This window comes from Phyllobates terribilis, unplaced genomic scaffold (assembly GCF_046119375.1).
Source record: "Phyllobates terribilis strain yellow unplaced genomic scaffold, ASM4611937v1 Scaffold_2__4_contigs__length_985480577, whole genome shotgun sequence".
NCBI classification, from domain to species: domain Eukaryota; kingdom Metazoa; phylum Chordata; class Amphibia; order Anura; family Dendrobatidae; genus Phyllobates; species Phyllobates terribilis.
Window position 1 is genome coordinate 70,139,327 of NW_027362762.1, and position 21,917 is coordinate 70,161,243.

The 21,917-nt window shown below is 47.2% G+C and overlaps 1 protein-coding gene across 1 annotated transcript; it reads left to right on the forward strand.

The window, feature by feature from the left end:
- The first annotated feature begins 333 nt into the window (after positions 1 to 333).
- Positions 334 to 15,773, forward strand: KBTBD3 (kelch repeat and BTB domain containing 3). Its single transcript, XM_073662079.1, has 3 exons — positions 334 to 454; positions 9,591 to 9,809; positions 12,095 to 15,773. Exons 1-3 carry the CDS (start codon positions 396 to 398, stop codon positions 13,695 to 13,697), a joined length of 1,881 nt encoding a protein of 626 aa, XP_073518180.1. The 5' UTR covers positions 334 to 395; the 3' UTR covers positions 13,698 to 15,773.
- The last annotated feature ends 6,144 nt before the right edge of the window (positions 15,774 to 21,917 follow it).

The window sequence follows — 21,917 nt, forward strand, 5'->3', positions numbered from 1 at the left end:
CAGCAATTTGGGGAAATTATTTAACTATTACTGAGATGTGAATATTTAATGTCATATTCCCCGGCTGTGACCGTAACATTTCTCCTCCAGCACAATACCAGGCAATGCTCCATTATTCATCATCCCCTCTATAATAACAGCCGCCTATTGTCCCTGTCCTCTGCTCACACACTAACACCGGGCGGCAGGGCTGGAGGCTATGTATGCTGCTCCCTCCTTCCAATACTTTCCAATACGTCATCCTCCAATAGGAAAAGGAGGATAGACGCCAATGAGGGGCAGGATAACAATTGGATACATGTAACAGGCCCCCTGGTGGGCTGCGGCACCAATGATGCTGCTGCTGATACAATGTAACACTGTCAACTGTCTGTGTGGCCATTTAAATGTAACAGATGCAGCTCTGTGCTGAGGCTCTGCCTGCCCTGACACTGCCTGCTCACCATCCACACAGGTACAGTCAGTATTACCCCCTCTGTAATGCACATGTAATGTAGGGATGTGTATATGTCAGTATATATGTGATTACAAAAATGGCTTCATGTTTATACACTGTATATGTTTATACTGTATGTGTGTATGTATATGTCTCCATGTGCACTATGATGTGTACATATATAAATAAACTGTGTACTGTAAATATATATGCATGTGAGTGTGTTGACAGTATGTGTATACAGTGTTTTTACAGTTTGTGTGCATGTGTATTTACAGTATCTATAATATAACGAGAGATGCGTGTCTCTGAAGCCTTTATAGACTGCGCAAGCGTGACATGCCTGCACAGTCTGGCTCCAGACAGAAGACCGTATCGAGCCATTGCAGGTAAGAGGAGTGTATGGCACCAGAGAGCGTGGTATGCGTAGGTACTGAACGCATACCACGATCTCCGGCGCCATAAAGACATACTTACCTGACCCGGAGGAGTGTTGCTGCGGCGCCTCTGTTTTGGCGGCTGGGGGCGGACTGCGGCGTCGGAATCGGCGCATGCGCATAGCGTGCTATTTGGCACAATTTTACTGAAGACACATTTCAGTGTGTCTTCAACAAAATGGCGCCAAACAGTGCAATATGGGCATGCACGTACTCCGGTGTCACACTCCTCCCCCGGCCTCCGGCAGAACAGGACACAGCACTGGAGCACAGGGAAGAAAGGTGAGTATAAGTGTTTGTTTTTTAGTGTGTGTGCAGCGTGATGGGGATGAGGGGCCATGTATACCAGGATTGGGGGATGAGGAATACCTTGCTTACCAGGATACGGATGAGGGGCGCCATAGATACCAGGATTGGGGATGAGGGGGCCATGCTTATCAGGATAGGGATGAGGGGACCATGCATACCAGGATATGGATGAGGGGCCATGCATACCAGGATAGGGATGAGGGGGGAAATACATACCAGGATACGGATGAGGGGCCATGCATACCAGGGATTGGGGATGAGGGTGCCATGCATACCAGGGATTGGGGATGAGGGGTGCCATGCATACCAGGATAGGGATGAGGGGTGCCATACATACCAGGATAAGGATGAGGGGGGCCATGCATACCAGGATAGGGATAAGGGGGTACCATGCATACCAGGATAGTTCAAGTTCAAACAAGTGCCAGTACTGCAGGTAATGAGTGGAGGACAGAGGAGCCTCTTAAAGAAGAAGTTACAGATCTGTGAAAGCCAGAAATATTGCTTGTTTGTAATTGACCAAATACGTACACTAGAACTTGCACAATTGGTGGCTGACTAAATACTTTTTTTCCCCACTGTATTTACAGTATGTGTATCTATGTGCGCATGTGTATTTACAGCATATGTATATATGTGTGTATGTGTATTTACAGTATTGTATATTTGTGTGCATGTGTATTTACTGTATATGTATATTTGTGTGCATGTGTATTTACAGTATATGTATATATGTGTGCGTGTGTATTTACAATGTGTGCATGTGTATTTACAGTATAAGTATATTTGTGTGCATGTGTATTTACAGTATGTGTATGTATGTGTGCATGTGCAAGTACAGTATGTGTATATATGTGCGCATGTGTATTTGCAGTATGTGTATATATGTGCGCATGTATATTTACAGGATGTGTATATATGTGTATGTGTATAAGTACAGTATGTATGTGTGCATGTCTATTTACAGTATGTGTATGTGTGCATGTGTATTTCTATTTGTGTATATATGTGTGTATGTGTATTTACAGTATGTGTATATACAGTTATATGAAAAAGTTTGGCCACCCCTATTAATCTTAAGCTTAATGTTTTATAAAAATTGGTGTTTTTGCAACAGCTATTTCAGTTTGATATTTGTAATAACTGTTGGACACAGTAATGTTTCTGCCTTGAAATGAGGTTTATTGTACTAACAGAAAATGTGCAATCTGCATTCAAACAAAATTTGACAGCTGCATAAGTATGGGCACCTCACCAGAAAAGTGACATTAATATTTAGTAGATCCTCCTTTTGCAAAAATAACAGCCTCTAGTCGCTTCCTGTAGCTTTTAATGAGTTCCTGGATCCTGGATGAAGGTATTTTTGACCATTCCTCTTTACAAAACAATTCCAGTTCAGTTAAGTTTGATGGTCGCCGAGCATGGACAGCACTCTTTAAATCAGAGGTCCCCAACCCTTTTTGCACCAGGGACCGGCTTTAAGCAAGACCAGTTTTCCATGGCCCGGTGGGGGTGGGGACGGGGCTTTGGTCATATGGGGGTGGGGTTATGGAGGGGTGGAGCTGTATGGGGAGGATGCTGGCGGGACCTCGGTGTACAGCGCTGCTAAGTAGCAGCATTGTACATTGAGCGTCAGTGTATACAGCGCTGCTGCTTAGCAGCGCTACACACTGAACACCGGTACCGGGAGCCGCGTCACTGAAGCCAGTCTGCTGCCCCAGCACGCCCCACATAACATGTTCTGCCGGGGGCGTGTCAGTGAGGAGAGCCTGCCGCCCCACCCCGTAAGGAACACACCATGCTGTGCAGGAGGGCCGCGTCACTAAGACCCGCCCCGTGACGTACAACAGGTACCATGCTGTGCTGTGGAGGGCTGCGTCACTAAGACCCGCCCGACGCCCCACCCCGTCCTGCATAATGTTCTCTGCCGGCAGCTACGAGCTGTCACGGCTATGGCAGAAAACATTATAAATCCACACAGAGCGAGTTCTGACCAGGCGCAGGGCCGCGGAGCTAGCTGTCAGCGGCAGGGCCGGCTCCAGGTTTTTCTGGGCCCCGGGCGAAAGAGTCTCAGTGGGCCCCTTTAACACATACCACGATTCATGATGCAGAGATACGGCGGAGAAATATATATATATATAGTACAATGCAAAGATTTCACTTCATGAGTGATATCTATTGTAAATTCTACAATAGCTCAGAAACCGGTGAATCGCTCCACACAGAATAGTGGCCCCCATATAAGGCTCCATACGGAATACTGGTCCCCATATAACGCCCATACGGAATACTGGCCCCCATATAACGCTTCATACGGAATACTGGCCCCCATATAAGGCCCCATACGGAATACTTGCTCCCATATAAGGCCCCATACGGAATACTTGCCCCCATATAAGGCCCCATACGGAATACTTGCCCCCATATAAGGCCCCATACGGAATACTTGCCCCCATATAAGGCCCCATACGGAATACTGGCCCCCATATAAGACCCCATACGGAATACTGGCCCCCATATAAGGCTCCATACAGAATACTGGCCCCCATATAACGCTCCATACAGGATACTGGCCCCCATATAACGCTCCATACAGGATACCGGTCCCCATATAATGCTGCATGCAGGCTGTTACCCCCCACATAATGCCCCATACAGGCTGTCCCCCCCTTATAATGCTCCATGCAGGCTGTTACCCCCCACATAATGCCCCATACAGGCCCCTCCCTTTTAATGCTCCATGCAGGCTGTTACCCCCACATAATGCCCCATACAGGCTGCCCCCCCCCTTATAATGCTCCATGCAGGCTGTTCCCCCCCACATAATGCCCCATACAGGCCCCCCCCTTTTAATGCTCCATGCAGGCTGTTACCCCCCACATAATGCCCCATACAGGCTGCCCCCCCTCTTTATAATGCCCCATGCAGGCTGTCACCCCTCCTCTTTATACTGCCCCATGCAGGCTGTCACCTCTCCTCTTTATACTGCCCCATGCAGGCTGTCACCCCCCCTCTTTATAATGCCCCATGCAGGCTGTCACCCCTCCTCTTTATAATGCTCCATGCAGGCTGTCACCCCTCCTCTTTATACTGCCCCATGCAGGCTGTCACCCCTCCTCTTTATACTGCCCCATGCAGGCTGTCACCCCTCCTCTTTATAATGCCCCATGCAGGATGTCCCCCCCTCTCTTTATAATGCCCCGTGCAGGTTGTTCCCCACCTTATAATGCCCCATGCAGGCTGGTCCCCACCTTATAATGCCCCATGCAGGCTGTCACCCCTCCTCATTATAATGCCCCAAGCAGGAATCCCCCCCTCTTTATAATGCCCCATGCAGGCTGGTCCCCACCTTATAATGCCCCATGCAGGCTGTCACCCCTCCTCATTATAATGCCCCAAGCAGGAATCCCCCCCTCTTTATAATGCCCCATGCAGGCTGTTCCCCACCTTATAATGCCCCATGCAGGCTGTCACCCCTCCTCTTTATAATGCCCCAAGCAGGATGCCCCCCCTCCCCTCTTTATACTGCCCCATGCCTCCATACATTAAAAAAAAAAAAAAAATCAAATACTCACCTCCCTTCTCCTCACCTGCTGCCCGCCGCTCGCTGCTTGGCTCCGAACTCCAGCGTTGTCGTTTCTTCCCGCTCAGCGCTCCCTGTGACGGCTCAGGGGAGGGCGCGGTGTAAAGACGTCACCGCGCCCTCTGACCTGAGACGTCACAGGGAGCGCAGAGCAGGAAGACAGCTGATCTGCGGAGGCACGGGGAGAGGTAAGTATCGGGCTGCCGGGGCCCTGAGCAAGCGGCGGAGAAGGGCAGGCGCTGACACCGCTCTCCTCCGCCCATAGCCCAGCGGGGTGCGCGACCGCCAGTGGGCCCCTCTGCCTGCTCAGAGCCCCGGCATTTGCCCGGGTGCGCCGGGTGCTGACGCCGGCCCTGGTCAGCGGCGCCGCGGACCGGCTGAAAAACCCCAACGGCCCGGTCCTGGTCCGCGGACCGGCGGTTGGGGACCTCTGCTTTAAATGATCCCACAGATGTTCAATGATATTCAGGTCTGGGGACTGGGATGGCCATACCAGAACATTGTAATTGTTCGTCTGCATGAATGCCTGAGTAGATTTGGAGCGGTGTTTTGGATCATTGTCTTGCTGAAAGATCCATCCCCTGCGAAACTTCAACTTTGTCACTGATTCTTGAACATTATTGTCAAGAATCTGCTAATACTGAGTGGAATCCATGCGTCCCTCAACTTTAACAAGATTCCCAGTGCCGGTATTGGCCACACAGCCCCAAAGCATGATGGAACCTCCACCAAATTTTACTGTGGGTAGCAAGTGTTTTTCTTGGAATGCTGTGTTTTTTTGCCGCCATGCATAACGTCTTTTTGTATGACCAAACAACTCAATCTTGATTTCATCAGTCCACAGGACCTTCTTCCAAAAAGAAATTGGCTTCTCCAAATGTGCTTTTGCATACCTCAGCCGACTCTGTTTGTGGCGTGCTTGCAGAAACGGCTTCTTTCGCATCACTCTCCCATACAGCTTCTCCTTGTGCAAAGTGCGTTGTATAGTTGACCGATGCACAGTGACACCATCTGCAGCAAGTTGATGCTGCAGCTCTCTGGAGGTGGTCTGAGGATTGTCCTTGACTGATCTCACCATTCTTCTTCTCTGCCTTTCTGATGTTTTTCTTGGCATGCCACTTCTGGCCTTAACAAGAATTGTCCCTGTGTTCTTCCATTTCCTTACTATGTTCCTCACAGTGGAAACTGACAGGTTAAATCTCTGAGACAGCTTTTTGTATCCTTCCCCTGAACAACTATGCTGAATAATCTTTGTTTTCAGATCATTTGACAGTTGTTTTGAGGAGCCCATGATGCCACTCTTCAGAGGAGATTCAAACAGGAGAACAACTTGCAAGTGGCCACTTTAAGTAGCTTTTCTCATGATTGCATACACCTGGCTATGAAGTTCAAAGCTCAATGAGGTTACAAAACCAAAAAAAGTGCTTTAGTAAGTCAGTGAAAAGTAGGTAGGAGTATTTAAAACAAGAAAATGATAAGGGTGCCCATACTTATGCACCTGTCAAATTTTGTTTGAATGCAGATTGCATATTTTCTGTTAGTACAATAAACTTCATTTCAAGGCAGAAACATTACTGTGTCCAACAGTTATTACATATATCAAACTGAAATAGCTGTTGCAAAAACACCAATTTTTATAAAACATTAAGCTTAAGATTAATAGGGGTGGCCAAACTTTTTCATATAACTGTATGTGTGCATGTGTATTTACAGTATATGTGTATATGTGTGTGTTTGTGTATATATATATATGTGTGCATGTGTATTTATAGTATGTGTATATATGTGTGTATGTGTATTTACAGTGTATGCATGTATAAGTACAGTATGTGTATATATGTTGTGGTAGGACGCCTCACTCAGCCGCTTCTGGAAGTAGACTCAGGTACCGTGTTTCCTCTGCAGGCTTTATTATGTGGCGTAAAGCCCTGCAACTCCAGCAGACATAAACACAGCCTTACTGGCAAAACAACAAAACAAAAAGATAAACGATAACACAGTCCATAGCAGTGTGGGATTAGCCACACAGGTTGTAGTCCCAGCTTTCAGCTCCTCTCTGAGCTGTGGCCTTCCAGTCTGGAGTCCTTGCCACTCCAAACTCACAACAGAAAAAAAAACTTGTATTTTGGTCCCATCTGACCTTCTCCCATGCCTCCTCTGGATCATCCAGATGGTCATTGGTGAACTTCAAACGGTCCTGGACATGTGCTGGTGTGAGCAGGGGGGCCTTGCATGTCCTGGAGGGTTTTAATCCATCACGGCGTAGCGTGTTACTAATAGTAATGTTTGAGACTGTGGTCCCAGCTCTCTTCAGGTTTTTGACCTGGTATTCTCATGCGGTTCTGGGCTGATTTCTCAGAATCATCCTTACCCTACAAGGCGAGATTTTGCATCGAGCCTCAGACCAAGGAAGATTGACAGTCATCTTGTGTTTCTTCCATTTTCTAATAATTGTGCCAACACTTGTTGCCTTATCGCCAAACTGCTTGCCTATTGTCCTGTAGTCCATCCCAGCCTTGTGCTGGTCTGCAATCTTGACCCCGGTGTCCTTAGACAGCTCTTTGGTCTTGGCCATGGTGGAGAGGTTGGAGTGTGATTGATTGTGTGGACAGGTGTCTTTTATAAAAGTAACGAGTTCAAACAGAGTGCAATTAATACAGGTAATGAGTGCAGAATAGGAGGGCTTAGAAAAACTAACAGGTCTGTAAGAGCCAGAATTCTTGCTGGTTGGTAGGTGATCAAATACTTATTTCATGCAATCAAATGCAATTTAATTATGTAAAAATCATACAATGTGATTTTCTGGTTTTTATTTTCAGATTCTGTCTCTCACAGGTGAAGTGTACCTGGTAGTGTATCAAATTCTTATTTTCCCCTCTGTGTACATATATACAGTATATATATATATATATATATATATATATATATATATATATATATATATATATATATATATATATGTACTTATAGTATATGTGTTTACAGTTTGTGTGTATGAGTATGTACACTATCTGTATATATGGGAGTTTATGGTTGTGGCCAAAAGTTTTGAGACTGACACAAATTTTGGATTTCACAGTTCGCTGCTTCAGTGTTTTTTTAGATGTTATTGTTGGATGTTTCTCTGGTTACTGGAGTACAATTATCAGCATTTCATACGTTCTTAATCTTTTATTGACGAATACATAAAGTTTATACAAAGACTCAATATTTAGAAGGTTGACCCTTATTTTACAAGACTTCTGTCCTTTGTCCTGGCGGCTGCATATCCACTTCTGGGCCAAATCCTGATTGATGACCGCCAGTTCTTGTCTAATCAGTGCTCGGAGTTTATCACAATTTCTGTATTTTGTTTGTCCACCTGTTTTTTTCTGGATTGACCACAGGTTCTCAATGGGACTGAGATCTGGGAGTTTCCTGGCCATGGACCTAAAATGTCATTGTTTTGTTCACCGAGCCACTTAGTCTCTGCTTTTTCCCTGTGACATGGTCTCCATCATGCTGGAAAAAAAGCGTTGTTCATCATCAGATTTCTCCTGGATCGTTGGGAGACATTGGAGGATTTTTAGATCCCATTCTTTATTCGTGGCAGAGTTCTTAGGCAAAATTGCCTGATTGCTTCTACTGTACTCGTATACACCAATATGTCATTATTGTTTTATATAGCACAAATTAAAGTCTCTTTTGAAGTCCATGTTTGGACTGGCTGGAGGCTCTCCCCACCTGAGCGTGTCAGCTTCATGTATTTCTATGCAGCTCTCACTCTTGGGTTGGGAGATCCGCCGGCCAGTCTGAGGATTATGGTCCGATCTCTATCGGATTTATACAGTCGTCTGATTATGTCCTAACAGCCATCATGTGCCTCTAACAGCCGTGAGTGGCATGGAGCTTTCTCCCACCAACTATTAACCTGTTAAAAGCCATAAAATGGAGTCAATAAAAACATCATCTCATCCTAGAAAAAAGCATCCACAGCTCACACAGCCCCTTTGACAGAAAAATGAAAACATAATGGGTCTCAGAAAATGGAGACAAAATAAAACTTTTTTTTCCCCAAAATTCATAATGTCAAGTCCAGGGGCATGACCCTGCACTTTTAGCTCTCCGACCTCTTTCCACGCCCACCTCCGCCCTCCTGTCACTGAATGACAGGTCACTCTTGTCTGAGTGACCAGCTTCCTCCGCCAGAGATCTTGAACAGACGCCATCATTCCTTGGGGCAGTTAATGCACAATTAAGTTTTGATGAGATGACATTTTAAGAGCAGTACTACAGATCTGCGCATGCGCCAGGGCAGCACTATTGTTCTGCGCATGCGCCAGGGCTGCACTACGTATCTGCGCATGCGCCAAGGCAGCACTACAGATCTGCACATGCGCCAGGGTGGCACTACGGATCTGTGCATGCGCCAGGGCGGCACTACGAATCTGCGCATGCGCCAACGCGGCACTACGGATCTGCGCATGCGCCAGGGTGGCACTATGGATCTGCGCATGCGCCAGAGCAGCACTGCGGATCTGCGCATGCGCCAGGGTGGCACTACGGATCTGCGCATGCGCCAATGCTCATCGATTGGTCTCAGCAGTTGAATCCCCACAGTCAATAATTTATCATCTATCCTCTGAATAAGGGATACGTTTTTTTCACCGGACAACTCATTTAAAGGCGCTACAAAATAAATAATAGTAATGAAAATTCTTCTACATCCAAATTTGTTGTTACAGATCCTCTACCACGTGACATAACCATTCGATTAATTTTTTTCCCCAAAGCTTTACACCAATATTTGAGTTATGTTTCGCTTCCTACTTTCCCATTTTTCCAGGTTCAATATGGACCCATTTGGGAAAGCAGTGTGCAACGGATCGTTAACTGCTGAAAAGATATCGGTCTCCTTGGTGGCAGAAGGTCATGGGCAGCAAATATTAACCGTGCTGCAGAACTTTAGAGAACAAAACATATTCTTTGACTTCAACATAACGATGAAAGAAGAATCTATTCCGTGCCACCGTTGTGTCCTGGCAGCCAGCAGTGACTTCTTCAGGTTGGTAAATTTATTTATTTTACATTGCTTATATAGCGTCATCATATTAAGCAGCGCTTTCTAGACATTATCTTCACTGTCCCCATTGAGGCTCACAATCTAAATTCCCTATTAGTATGTCTTTTGTGTTGGAGGAAACCAGAGAACCCGGAGGAAACCCATGGAAACACGGGAAGAACATACAATCAGTGTTTAATCAGCAGGAGATTATCAATACAGGACAACTGTCCTCGTGCTTCCTAGTCCAACCACACCCCCAGCACTGATGAGCTGCTTTCTGTCACGCTACATTGCACACAGAAAGATCAAAACATAAGTGTATACAAATAGTTCCTAAAGTAGCAAGTAAGAATATATGTATATTGTATAGTATAGTCCCAAAATAGTTAATGTGTACTACCCTCTTAAATTCTAAGTGTATCGTCAAAATGGCTAGATGTACTATTAAACTAGAAAGCCTACAAAAATTAGTACAAAGCCTGAAATATAGTATAAATAATCCTTTATTGGTAGAAAATTACAAAAGGAGGTTTTAAAATGGGGGAACACATGTAGGGCGATATACCCAGCAGCAAGGAGTACAAGTAAAAACTGTACTAACAAATTAGATGGTGATTATGGGGGATAACCCAATATAGGTAAGTATAACAACAAATCATCATGGGTGAATTGCAGACATCTGGAATAAATTAATATATATAAGCCAGGTGTCTAGATAGTAATAAATAGATAGAAGTAGCAATAGTGCTTACCTATGTATACTCCTCCTACGCATTTTGTCGCAAGTCTTCATTAAAGAAGAAGCTGCTTACACTGCTGTCCACCCTGTCTATATGATTTAATATTGGAGATAGCAGGGGTGTTGAGGTAAGAAGAGGCTGCCCACACTGCTGTCCACCCTGTCTAAATGATCTAATATTGGAGATACCAAGGAGTGCTGAGGTAAGAAGAGGCTGCCCACTCTGCTGTCCAAAATATCTGATATAATATTGGAGATACCAGGAGTGCTGAGGTAAGAAGAGGCTGCCCACACTACTGTCCAACCTATCTGATATAATATTGAAGATACCAGGGGTGATGAGGTAAGAAGAGGCTGCCCACACTGCTGTCCACACTGTCTATATGATCTAATATTGGAGATACCAGGGGTGTTGAGGTAAGAAGAGGCTGCTCACACTGCTGTCCACCCTGTCTATCTGATCTAATAGAAGAGACTGATCACACTGCTGTCCACCCTGTCTATATGATCTAATATTGGAGATACCAGGAGTGCTGAGGTAAGAAGAGGCTGCCCACTCTGCTGTCCAAAATATCTGATATAATATTGGAGATACCAAGAGTGCTGAGGTAAGAAGAGGCTGCTCACACTACTGTCCAACCTATCTGATATAATATTGAAGATACCAGGGGTGATGAGGTAAGAAGAGGCTGCCCACACTGCTGTCCACACTGTCTATATGATCTAATATTGGGGATACCAGGGGTGTTGAGGTAAGAAGAGGCTGCTCACACTGCTGTCCACCCTGTCTATCTGATCTAATAGAAGAGACTGATCACACTGCTGTCCACCCTGTCTATATGATCTAATATTGGAGATACCAGGAGTGCTGAGGTAAGAAGAGGCTGCCCACTCTGCTGTCCAAAATATCTGATATAATATTGGAGATACCAAGAGTGCTGAGGTAAGAAGAGGCTGCCCACACTACTGTCCAACCTATCTGATATAATATTGAAGATACCAGGGGTGATGAGGTAAGAAGAGGCTGCTCACACTGCTGTCCACCCTGTCTATCTGATCTATATACTGGAGATAACAGGTGTGTGGAGGAAAGAAGAGGCTTCTTACACTGCTGCCCACCCTATCTATCTGATGTAATTCCGACGGATAAGCGATAACATTTAGACTTGAGAACACCTCTTTAATGGTACAATCATGACTACAGTGGTCTTAAAGTTCCTGGAGTGAATGGATCAGTAGTGAGCATGTGCAACCACAACTTAATTTACAGTCAATAGGATTGGTGGTTACACACATGCTCATTTCACTTCACTCACACAGGAAATTTTGGAAACCCTGTTATCGGAATTAGCGGAGGTCTCCCTCACTGACCATAAATTATCTATCTTGAAGATGGTTGATAAATTTGCTCCTTCAAGGAGCAAATTGGGATGTGGACAAGTTAGGGTTTCCTTGGTAATCTATGCACCTTTTTGGGGTTCTGGAAAACAACTTTTTTGCCCGATGCAATAATTTACATGACTAATTTAGTTCTATTGCCTTTCAGGGCTATGTTTGAAGTAAATATGAAAGAAAGAGATGGAGGAAGCGTCATCATCAGCAATCTGTCTCCAAAAGCTATAAAAGCATTTCTGGATTACGCCTACACAGGCAAAGCCGAGATCACAGAAGGAAATGTGGATATGCTATTTCAGATGTCCTCCTTTCTCCAGGTTCCTCTACTATCGAAGGCGTGCAGTGATTTTTTAATTAAGACCATTGACATAAGTAACTGCCTGACTCTGCTGTCGTTGTCAGATAGCTACGGTTCCACCCGTCTGTTCGAATGTGCCTTACACTTTGCTCTACGGCATTTCCCATTGCTAGCACAATCTACGGACTTCTTGGAATTGAATGTTGGAGTGCTAGAAAAATGCCTCGAGGATGATGACCTGAATGTTCCAGATGAAGAGTTTGTGCTCATGGCCGTTCTAGCTTGGACGAAACATAGTTTGGAAAAGAGAGAGCGATTTTTCCCTCAATTGATAAGTAAAGTTAGACTACATCAGCTATCACTATCTTTTCTTCAAAATCTACTGGATTCTGAGGAGCAATTATTAGCAACCATGGACTGTTCATCTAAGGTCAGTAATGCCATACGATGCATTGAACATTTTGGGGGTTTATACCCAGATGCCCGAATTTCAACTACGGAAAAATATATCTTTGTCCATAAAACAGCAGAAGATGGAGAAACTCAGTACACATTTTGCTATAATATCAAAACCGATAAATGGTTGGAGCTTCCTCAGATCCATATCGTCGACCTCCCTGGTTCTAGCTTGTCTAGTTTTGGAGAAAAGCTCTTTATCACAGGAGGATGTACCGGAAGCTGCTGTCGAGCCGTGCGGCTTCATATCGCCGAACCGCACCATGAAGCTACTGACCGAACCTGGTGCTATTGTCCTTCAAGCAATAACTCATTTTTAGTGCCAGCCATGAAAAAGCCAAGAACCATGCATACGTCTGTCATGGCCCTCAACCAGTTGTTTGTGATTGGTGGGAAAACCAAAGGAGCACAAGACATACGTAGTCTACTAGATGTCGAAGCTTATAATCCTTTAACTAAGGAATGGAAGTCAGTTGGTCCATTGCCAAGAGGGATATACTATCCTGAAGCAAGCGCATGCAAGTCCTTCATTTACGTACTGGGATCTGAAGTTGAGATCACAGATGCTTTTAACCCTTCACTTGACTGTTTTTTCAAGTATAACGCAGACACGGATCAATGGTGTGAACTTGTGGCAGAGTTTGGACAATTTTTTCACGCCACTTTAATCAAAGCCGTTCCAGTCAACAGCACCTTGTACATCTGTGACCTTTCAACATATAAAGTTTACAGTTTCTGCCCCGAGACTTGTGTGTGGAAGGGTGAAGGGTCCTTTGAGTGTGCTGGTTTTAATGCAGGGGCAGTGGGTATCGAAGATAAAATTTATATCCTGGGTGGCGATTATGCTCCTGATGAAATCACTGATGAGGTTCAAGTCTACCACAGCAACCGATCGGAGTGGGAGGAAGTGTCCCCGATGCCCAGGGCTTTAACAGAATTTTACTGTGAAGTCATTCAGTTTAATAAGTGTAGGGATCCTTGGGGCGTTAGCCATTTGTAAGACGTTTCATTCATGGACATTACAGGGACTGTGTAATCAGGAAATGACCTATTGTTTATAGAGAACCTGTCTAGTAAATTCATGCTCTCCGAATTACAGACAGCATGGATCAGAGACTGGCTACATTGTTACAAATATTTCAGAAATCTTGCATTTTTTACACTGGTCAGTAAGCCTAACATCTGATACCAGGCTCATTTTTGTTGTTCTGTAAAGGTCATTTTTCAGCAGACACATGAACATAGGCATTAGCTCCTAGTCTCCTTTATGTTGAAAAAGATGTCCACTCCCATGCGCCACGCCGTGGTCCGTGCAGTCTTGGTGCAACTCTCACAGTGTTGCCAGATCATCAAAAATAAAGAAGGTTCAAGGTACCAGATGTTCTCCACAAAGGGATCCCTTTATTGGTTACCGCATACAAAAGGTAATAAATACAAGCAACGTTTTGGCCACATAGGGCCTTTTTAAGCCAAATATATAAATATATATACAGTGTGGAAAATAAGTATTTGATACACTGCTGATTTTGTAAGTTTTCCCACCTACAAAGAATGGAGAGGTCTGTCATTTTTATCGTAGGTACACTTCATCTGTGAGAGACAGAATCTAAATATACAAAAAACAGGAAATCACATTGTATGATTTTTACATAATTAAATTGTATTTTATGGCATGAAATATGTATTTGATCAACGACCAACCAGCAAGAATTCTGGCTCTCACAGACCTGTTAGTTTTTCTTTAAGAAGCCCTCCTACTCTGCACTTATTACCTGTATTAATTGCACCTGTTTGAACTTGTTACCTGTATAAAAGACACCTGTCTACACACTCCATTACACTCCAAACTCTCCACTATTGCCAAGACTAAAGAGCTGTCTACGGACACCAGAGACAAAATGGTAGCCCTGCACAAGGCTGGGATGGGCTACAGGGCAAGCAGCTTGGTGAGAAGACAACTGTTGGCACAATTATTAGAAAATGGAAGATGACTGTCATCTTTTCTCGGTCTGGGGCTCCATGCAAGATCTCCCCTCATGGGATAAGGATGATTCTGAGAAAGGTCAGGAATCAGCACAGAACTACACGTGAGGATCTGGTCAATGACCTGAAGAGAGCTGGGACCACAGTCTCAAACATTACCGTTAGTAACACACTACGCCGTCATGGATTAAAATCCTACAGGGCACGCAAGGTCCCCCTACTCACAACAGCACATGTCCAGACCCATTTGTAGTTTGCCAATGACCATCTGGATGATCCAGAGAAGGCATGGGAGAAAGTCATATGGTCAGATGAGACCAAAATATAACATTTTGGTATCAGCTCCACTCGCTGTGTTTGGCAGAAGAAGAAGGATGAGTATAAACCCAAGAACACTTTCCTACTTGGGGAAGCATGGTGGGGGAAACATCATACTATGGGGGTGCTTTTCTGCAAAGGGGACAGGACGTCTGCACCATATTGAAGGGAGGATGGATGGGGTCATGAATCGCAAGATTTTGGCCAACAACCTCCATCGCTCAGTAAGAGAATTGAAGATGGGTCGTGGATGAGTCTTCCAGCATGACAATGACCAGAAACACACAGCCAGGGCAACTAAGGAGTCACTCCGTAAGAAGCATTTCAAGATCCTGGAGTGGAATAGCCAGTCTCCAGACCTGAACCAAATAGAAAATCTTTGAGGGAGCTGAAACTCAATGTTGCCCAGCGACAGCCCCAAAACCTGAAAGATCTGGAGAAGATCTGTATGGAGGAGGGGGGCAAAATCCATGTACCCAAACTTAGTCAAGAACTACAGGAAACATCTGACCTCTGTAATTGCAAACAAAGGTTTCTGTACCAAATATTAAGTTCTGTTTTTCTATTTTCTATCAAATACTTATTTCATGCAATAAAAAGCTAATTAATTATGTAAAAATAATACAATGTGATTTTCTGTTTGTTTTTTTTGTTTTTTTAAGATTCTGTTTCTCATAGTTGAAGTGCAGACCAAAAGTTTGGAAACACCTTCTCATTTAAAGATTTTTCTGTATTTTCATGACTATGAAAATTGTACATTCACACTGAAGGCATCAAAACTATGAATTAACACATGTGGAATTATATACTTAACAAAAAAGTGTGAGACAACTGAAAATATGTCTTATATTCTAGGTTCTTCAAAGTAGCCACCTTTTGCTTTGATGACTGCTTTGCACACTCTTGGCATTCTCTTGATGAGCTTCAAGAGGTAGTCACCAGAAATGATCTTCCAACAATCTTGAAGGAGTTCCCAGAGATGCTTAGCACTTGTTGGCCCTTTTGCCTTCACTCTGCGGTCCAGGTCACCCCAAACCATCTCGATTGGGTTCAGGTCTGGTGACTGTGGAGGCCAGGTCATCTGGCGTAGCACCCCATCACTCTCCTTCTTGGTCAAATAGCCCTTACACAGCCTGGAGGTGTGTTTGGGGTCATTGTCCTGTTGAAAAATAAATGATGGTCCAACTAAACACAAACCGGATGGAATAGCATGCTGCTGCAAGATGCTGTGGTAGCCATGCTGGTTCAGTATGCCTTCAATTTTGAATAAATCCCCAACAGTGTCACCAGCAAAGCACCCCCACACCATCACACCTCCTCCTCCATGCTTCACGGTGGGAACCAGGCATGTAGAGTCCATCCGTTCACCTTTTCTGCTTCGCACAAAGACATGGTGGTTGGAACCAAAGAACTCAAATTTGGACTCATCAGACCAAAGCACAGATTTCCACTGGTCTAATGTCAATTCCCTGTGTTCTTTAGCCCAAACAAGTCTCTTCTGCTTGTTGCCTGTCCTTAGCAGTGGTTTCCTAGCAGCTATTTTACCATGAAGACCTGCTGCACAAAGTCTCCTCTTAACAGTTGTTGAAGAGATGTGTCTGCAGCTAGAACGCTGTGTGGCATTGACCTGGTCTCTAATCTGAGCTGCTGTTAACCTGCGATTTCTGAGGCTGGTGACTCGGATAAACTTATCCTCAGAAGCAGAGGTGACTCTTTGTCTTCCATTCCTGGGGCGGTCCTCATGTGAGCCAGTTTCTTTGTAGCGCTTGATGGTTTTTGCAGCTGCACTTGGGGACACTTTCAAAGTTTGCACAACTTTTCGGACTGACTGACCTTCATTTCTTAAAGTAATGATGGCCACTTGTTTTTCTTTACTTAGCTGCCTTTTTCTTGCCATAATACAAATTCTAACAGTCTATTCAGTAGGACTATCAGCTGTGTATCCACCAGACTTCTGCACAACACAACTGATGGTCCCAACCCCATTTATAAGGCAAGAAATCCCACTTATTAAACCTGACAGGGAACACCTGTGAAGTGAAAACCATTTCCGGTGACCAGGGGTGAATTAAGAGTAGCAAGGGCCCCGGGCAGTTTAGAAGGCGCGGGGCCCCCCCACACACACACCTGATTTATCACGTGACATGTCACATGATCCCCTGTGATAGATCATGTGATAGTTCACGTGAAATTAATTTGGCACAATATTAATTATAATATTTTTTTTTAGGCTGTGTGCCCACTATGCCTTTTTTAAGCGTTTCCGCAGCGGCAATTCCGCTGCAGAAACGCTTAAAAAACGCTTGGTAGAAGGTCTGCCATGTTCTCCAATGATAATCCGCATGTGCTGTGTACATGCTGCGGAAATTTCCGCTGCCAATTATCATTGGGGAAAAATCCTCAGCACTACCAATTATTTTGCGGAAGCGCGGTGTTTTCGCCGCCATTGACTTGCATTAGAACGCATGGAATCCGCATCCCTGCATCTGTAGATGCGGAATCCATGCGTTTCAATGTGCGGATGGTACCCGGGTGTGGAGGACAGGAGACTCTCCTCCGGACCCGGGTACCATAGAACCTGTAAAAAAAGAATAAAATAAAAAATAAATATTATACTTACCTTCTGATGGCCCCCGGTGTCTTTATCCGATGCGTCCTGGTTTGCCGGCAGCTCGCGATGGTCTGAAAAGGACCTGCCGTGACGTCATTTAGCCATGTGACGGGTCACGCGACCGCTGACGTCGGCAGGCCATCAGAAGGTAAGTATATATTTTTTATTTTTTACCATTCTTTTACGGTCACACTATATAAATCCATGCTGGTTGCATGGATTTATATAGTGTAACTGTGGCACCCCAGGGGTCTGGTTTCCACAGTAATAGTGACGCGCCCCCTGGGCCATGTTCAAGGGACACCCGGAGCCGGATCTGGATAGGGGTAGTAGTCCTTGTGGCGGTGACCCGGTCCGTGCCCAGGGTGGTCAAACTAAGTGTGTGGCAGTCTTTTGTAGATGTTGTTTAAGTGTCGACTACGCCACCCGTTGATTGCGACTAGGAGGCCGCCGCTGCAGAGCAGACCGCTGAGTCCGGTGGTAGGATTGTGCAGCAAGGATGGTATAACCCCCAACGGGAGGGGTATGGCCTCAGGGCAGCAGATGTGGAAGATGGTGGTTGTGATGGTGCAGCAAGGAAGCTCAGAGACATGCGATGCAGTTTCAGGGTTTTTACTCACAGGTGTTGTTCCGGTCACTCCGGCCTTGAGTGACCACCCGAGCCGTGCTGCGTCCACCAGGTGTGGGACTCGGCCAACTCCCAGGCAGTCCAGAGCGTGGTCCTGAGCTCCCCTCTCTTCCTTCCTACTGGCCGTTCCCACCAGGGATCCACCTTTGTCCGGCTCCCTCGGGCCTCTTGGTGGTAAAACCTTCTCTGGCTTTCCTGACCCTATTCGTGGTGTGCCTTCCTGGTGGATGTGGTGAGGGTCGCGCCAAAACTTGACCACGACCTCCGGTTCCTGGCTGAGGATCATTAGCCTCCACCAGTTTGGGTTCCGGTACCCTTTTCTGCCAACCCTTCACCCTTTTGGTTTACTTCTGGGATCTCAGGGTTCCCTCTTGTCCTGCGTCTCTGGGCTTCTCTTCCTCCTCCTCTCCACTGCAGGCCTGGCCCTGGAGCTGGGCCCAGCCGGAGCCACAGCTCCCTGTCAGCCCTCCTGGCTGAACTCTCCCTCTGACTCTCTCAGCTCTCAGCTCTCCCTGTCTCTAGATGGTGCCCACCATATATACTCCCTCTATGTGTGAGCCCAGGTGACTAGCACCCAATGGGCTCCTACCTCTATGCCCAGAGTCCCTCCCCTATCTGCCCCTACACTACTGGGATGTTCCTCCCCCCCTCCCACTCCAGCCAGGGACAGACGCTGTCGTACCTGCACATCTATCTGGTGGGAGTACCGTTGTTCTGTCCCCCGGAAATGGGATGAGTGTAGTGCATGCAGCTAGCTGAGCTCAGTCCCACACTCCATCCTTACCCGGGAGTGGAATACCACACCTCTGGATCGAGGTGCAATACCCCTGTAGCAGCCGAGTCCTCGGGGTGCTACATTCCCCCCTGGTAAATCACAGCACGTCCTCGGGCTGTAAAAGAATAAAACATACCAAAACATACAAACTTTTTTAAAACATACTAACATATAAAACATTATAAAACATTATCAGAATATAATATGACAGGTAACTTATATATTATTCTAGCAATATAAACTTTTTCATATAAAACGTCCTTGTTCCTCCGGTCACGGTGCAACTTATGACCGGGTAAAGTGCAACAGTCACTAGAAGAAAATCAGTTCGTCCTATAAAACCGGTAGGGGGCGCTTTAGGAAGCGCAACTATTTACAGGGTATGGCCGCTCTCAGTCCTCGGCCAGTGGGGAAGAGGGACGGCTGCTCACAGTCCTTAGCCTGTGGGGAAGAGGGATGGCTGCTCACAGTCCTCATCCTGTTCAGGGATAGGGACACACAGCAAACAGTTCACACTAGTCCCAACGGGGACCACACTCTGATTTGCATCAACTTAGGTACCCCTACGGGTAACTATATACAGTTCTCTTTATGCTACTTCCCTTCAGCAGCGGTGTCCTCTCCTTATCTCCTCTTGAGGGTAATCTTCAAACCCGTCCGGGTCCTTTTGTTCCTCCTCATACCGCAGTTCTTCCTCCGTCAGCCGGTGCACATGAAGGGCGTATGGTCCTTTTGCACACTGATGCCGGGTGAAGGTGACCTCGTCACCCAGGTAAAGGTCACGTCCGCTGTGTCCCTCCGGCAGGTGAGATTCGACATCCCTGCGGGTGACAAAGACGTCACCGGGGGTTTTGTGATCCCTGATAAAGCCCCAGCCGTGCTCCAGTTGGAACTTGATTACAGTCCCGGTGGCGCGGGGACCGTGGGCTGCACGGGGGTTTCTCCGGGTCCGGCTTTTCTGCTCCGCGCTCTGGACCTGCAGCCGCTCCTCGCGGATCCGCCTCTCTCGCCGTTCTTTGTTGAAGACCTCCAGTTGTTGTCGGCAGCACTCCGCACGCTGGGCTGCGGCTGCCCGGGTCTCTTGGGTGAACCCCATGAGGTTTTCACCGGTGGGGTCCCATGCGAACTGCGCCTCCTCCAACGGGAGTGGGGTGATCTTGGCGGGTGCCGGAGCCGGGATCAGGGGCTCACACAGGGGCCATTCCTTCCGGAATCGGGGATTGAGGTATTCCGGTGGCCACTCAAAGGGCTGCCCATCCGGGCAAGTATGTTGCACAAGTAGGTCTTCGCCTAGGGGCAGCACTGTGGAGGTCGAGGGCGCGGTGGTGGTAGCGGCGCCTGGATTCACCAGGCCTTGCGACCAGGCCGGTGGCATTTCCTGCTTGGCCGCGCTCAGGGTTAAGGCGCGTGACGTCTCAGGGGGCGTGGCCGCGGCTCCTGCCGCTTGAGGCCTAGTTCGGAGCGGTGGCGGTGCAGCAACGGGCACGGTCGGTGGGATTTCGGGCTCTGCGACGGGGAGCTGGGGCAGGCTTACGGCTTCTAGGCTTGGGGTAGTAACGTCCCCTTTACCTGCTTCCATCTCTTCAGCTCCTTCCACGGCGTCGTCTCCGGCCTTCGTCCCTCCTGCACCATCCTCAGAGGCAGACAGACTCCTCGTCCCGGGTGGTGTCCTTTGCTGGCGGGTTCCAGCCTGCAGGGCCATTTCTCTGCTCCACTCTGTCAACACTTCTTGCTGCACTCGGGCCATCTTCTGAGCCAAGTCCTCCAGCGCGGTCTGTGCATGCTCCCGATCTTTGGGGAGCTGTGCCAGGATCTCCACCAGGCATTCTGGGGTGGCGGCCTGCAACAGGCTCCTGACCAGAGGGTCGGTGCTGCCTGACTCTCCCTCCATCTCCGGGTGCGATCTTTCCAGACTCCTCCAGGCTGCACCCATCCTCTCTCTTTTGTTCTTGATCCGCCCCTCCTGAGGGTGGTCCCGGGGCCACTTGGTGATTGTCAGTTTCAGGGGCAGACCCCTCGCTCTGATGGACATCTCTATCATTGCAGTCTCTGCTGGTGGGGGCGGTTTCCGCTTTTGGCGCCATTCCTGGACCTGGCCCACGATGGGAGGTGGCCTCTTGCCACCCTCTGGCACGCCCATAATGGCGTCCGCTCTGCCAGGGCGGGAAATCGTCTCAGATGGCGGGAATCGTCTCCCAATGGCGGGAAACTCCGTGGATGGCGGGAAAAGGCTGCAGATGGCGGGCAAACGGCGGGAAACGATCCGAGACGGCGTCCGATGGCGGGGACCCTCTGGAATTGGCGGGAGACTTCTTCTTACGGTAAATATGAACTTTTCTTCAGGCACGCAGTACCCGGTGGTTGCGGGCACGTAATCCTGCCGACTACGCCAAAATTGACGCGCCCCCTGGGCCATGTTCAAGGGACACCCGGAGCCGGATCTGGATAGGGGTAGTAGTCCTTGTGGCGGTGACCCGGTCCGTGCCCAGGGTGGTCAAACTAAGTGTGTGGCAGTCTTTTGTAGATGTTGTTTAAGTGTCGACTACGCCACCCGTTGATTGCGGCTAGGAGGCCGCCGCTGCAGAGCAGACCGCTGAGTCCGGTGGTAGGATTGTGCAGCAAGGATGGTATAACCCCCAACGGGAGGGGTATGGCCTCAGGGCAGCAGATGTGGAAGATGGTGGTTGTGATGGTGCAGCAAGGAAGCTCAGAGACATGCGATGCAGTTTCAGGGTTTTTACTCACAGGTGTTGTTCCGGTCACTCCGGCCTTGAGTGACCACCCGAGCCGTGCTGCGTCCACCAGGTGTGGGACTCGGCCAACTCCCAGGCAGTCCAGAGCGTGGTCCTGAGCTCCCCTCTCTTCCTTCCTACTGGCCGTTCCCACCAGGGATCCACCTTTGTCC

Bases quoted from the DNA above. Each gene is read 5' to 3' on its own strand.
- KBTBD3 (XM_073662079.1), top strand. From the start codon at position 396: ATGCAGCTCTGTGCTGAGGCTCTGCCTGCCCTGACACTGCCTGCTCAC. The intron at 455-9,590 runs GTACAGTCAGTA...CCATTTTTCCAG, and splicing joins CCTGCTCACCATCCACACAG to GTTCAATATGGACCCATTTG. The intron at 9,810-12,094 runs GTTGGTAAATTT...ATTGCCTTTCAG, and splicing joins GCCAGCAGTGACTTCTTCAG to GGCTATGTTTGAAGTAAATA.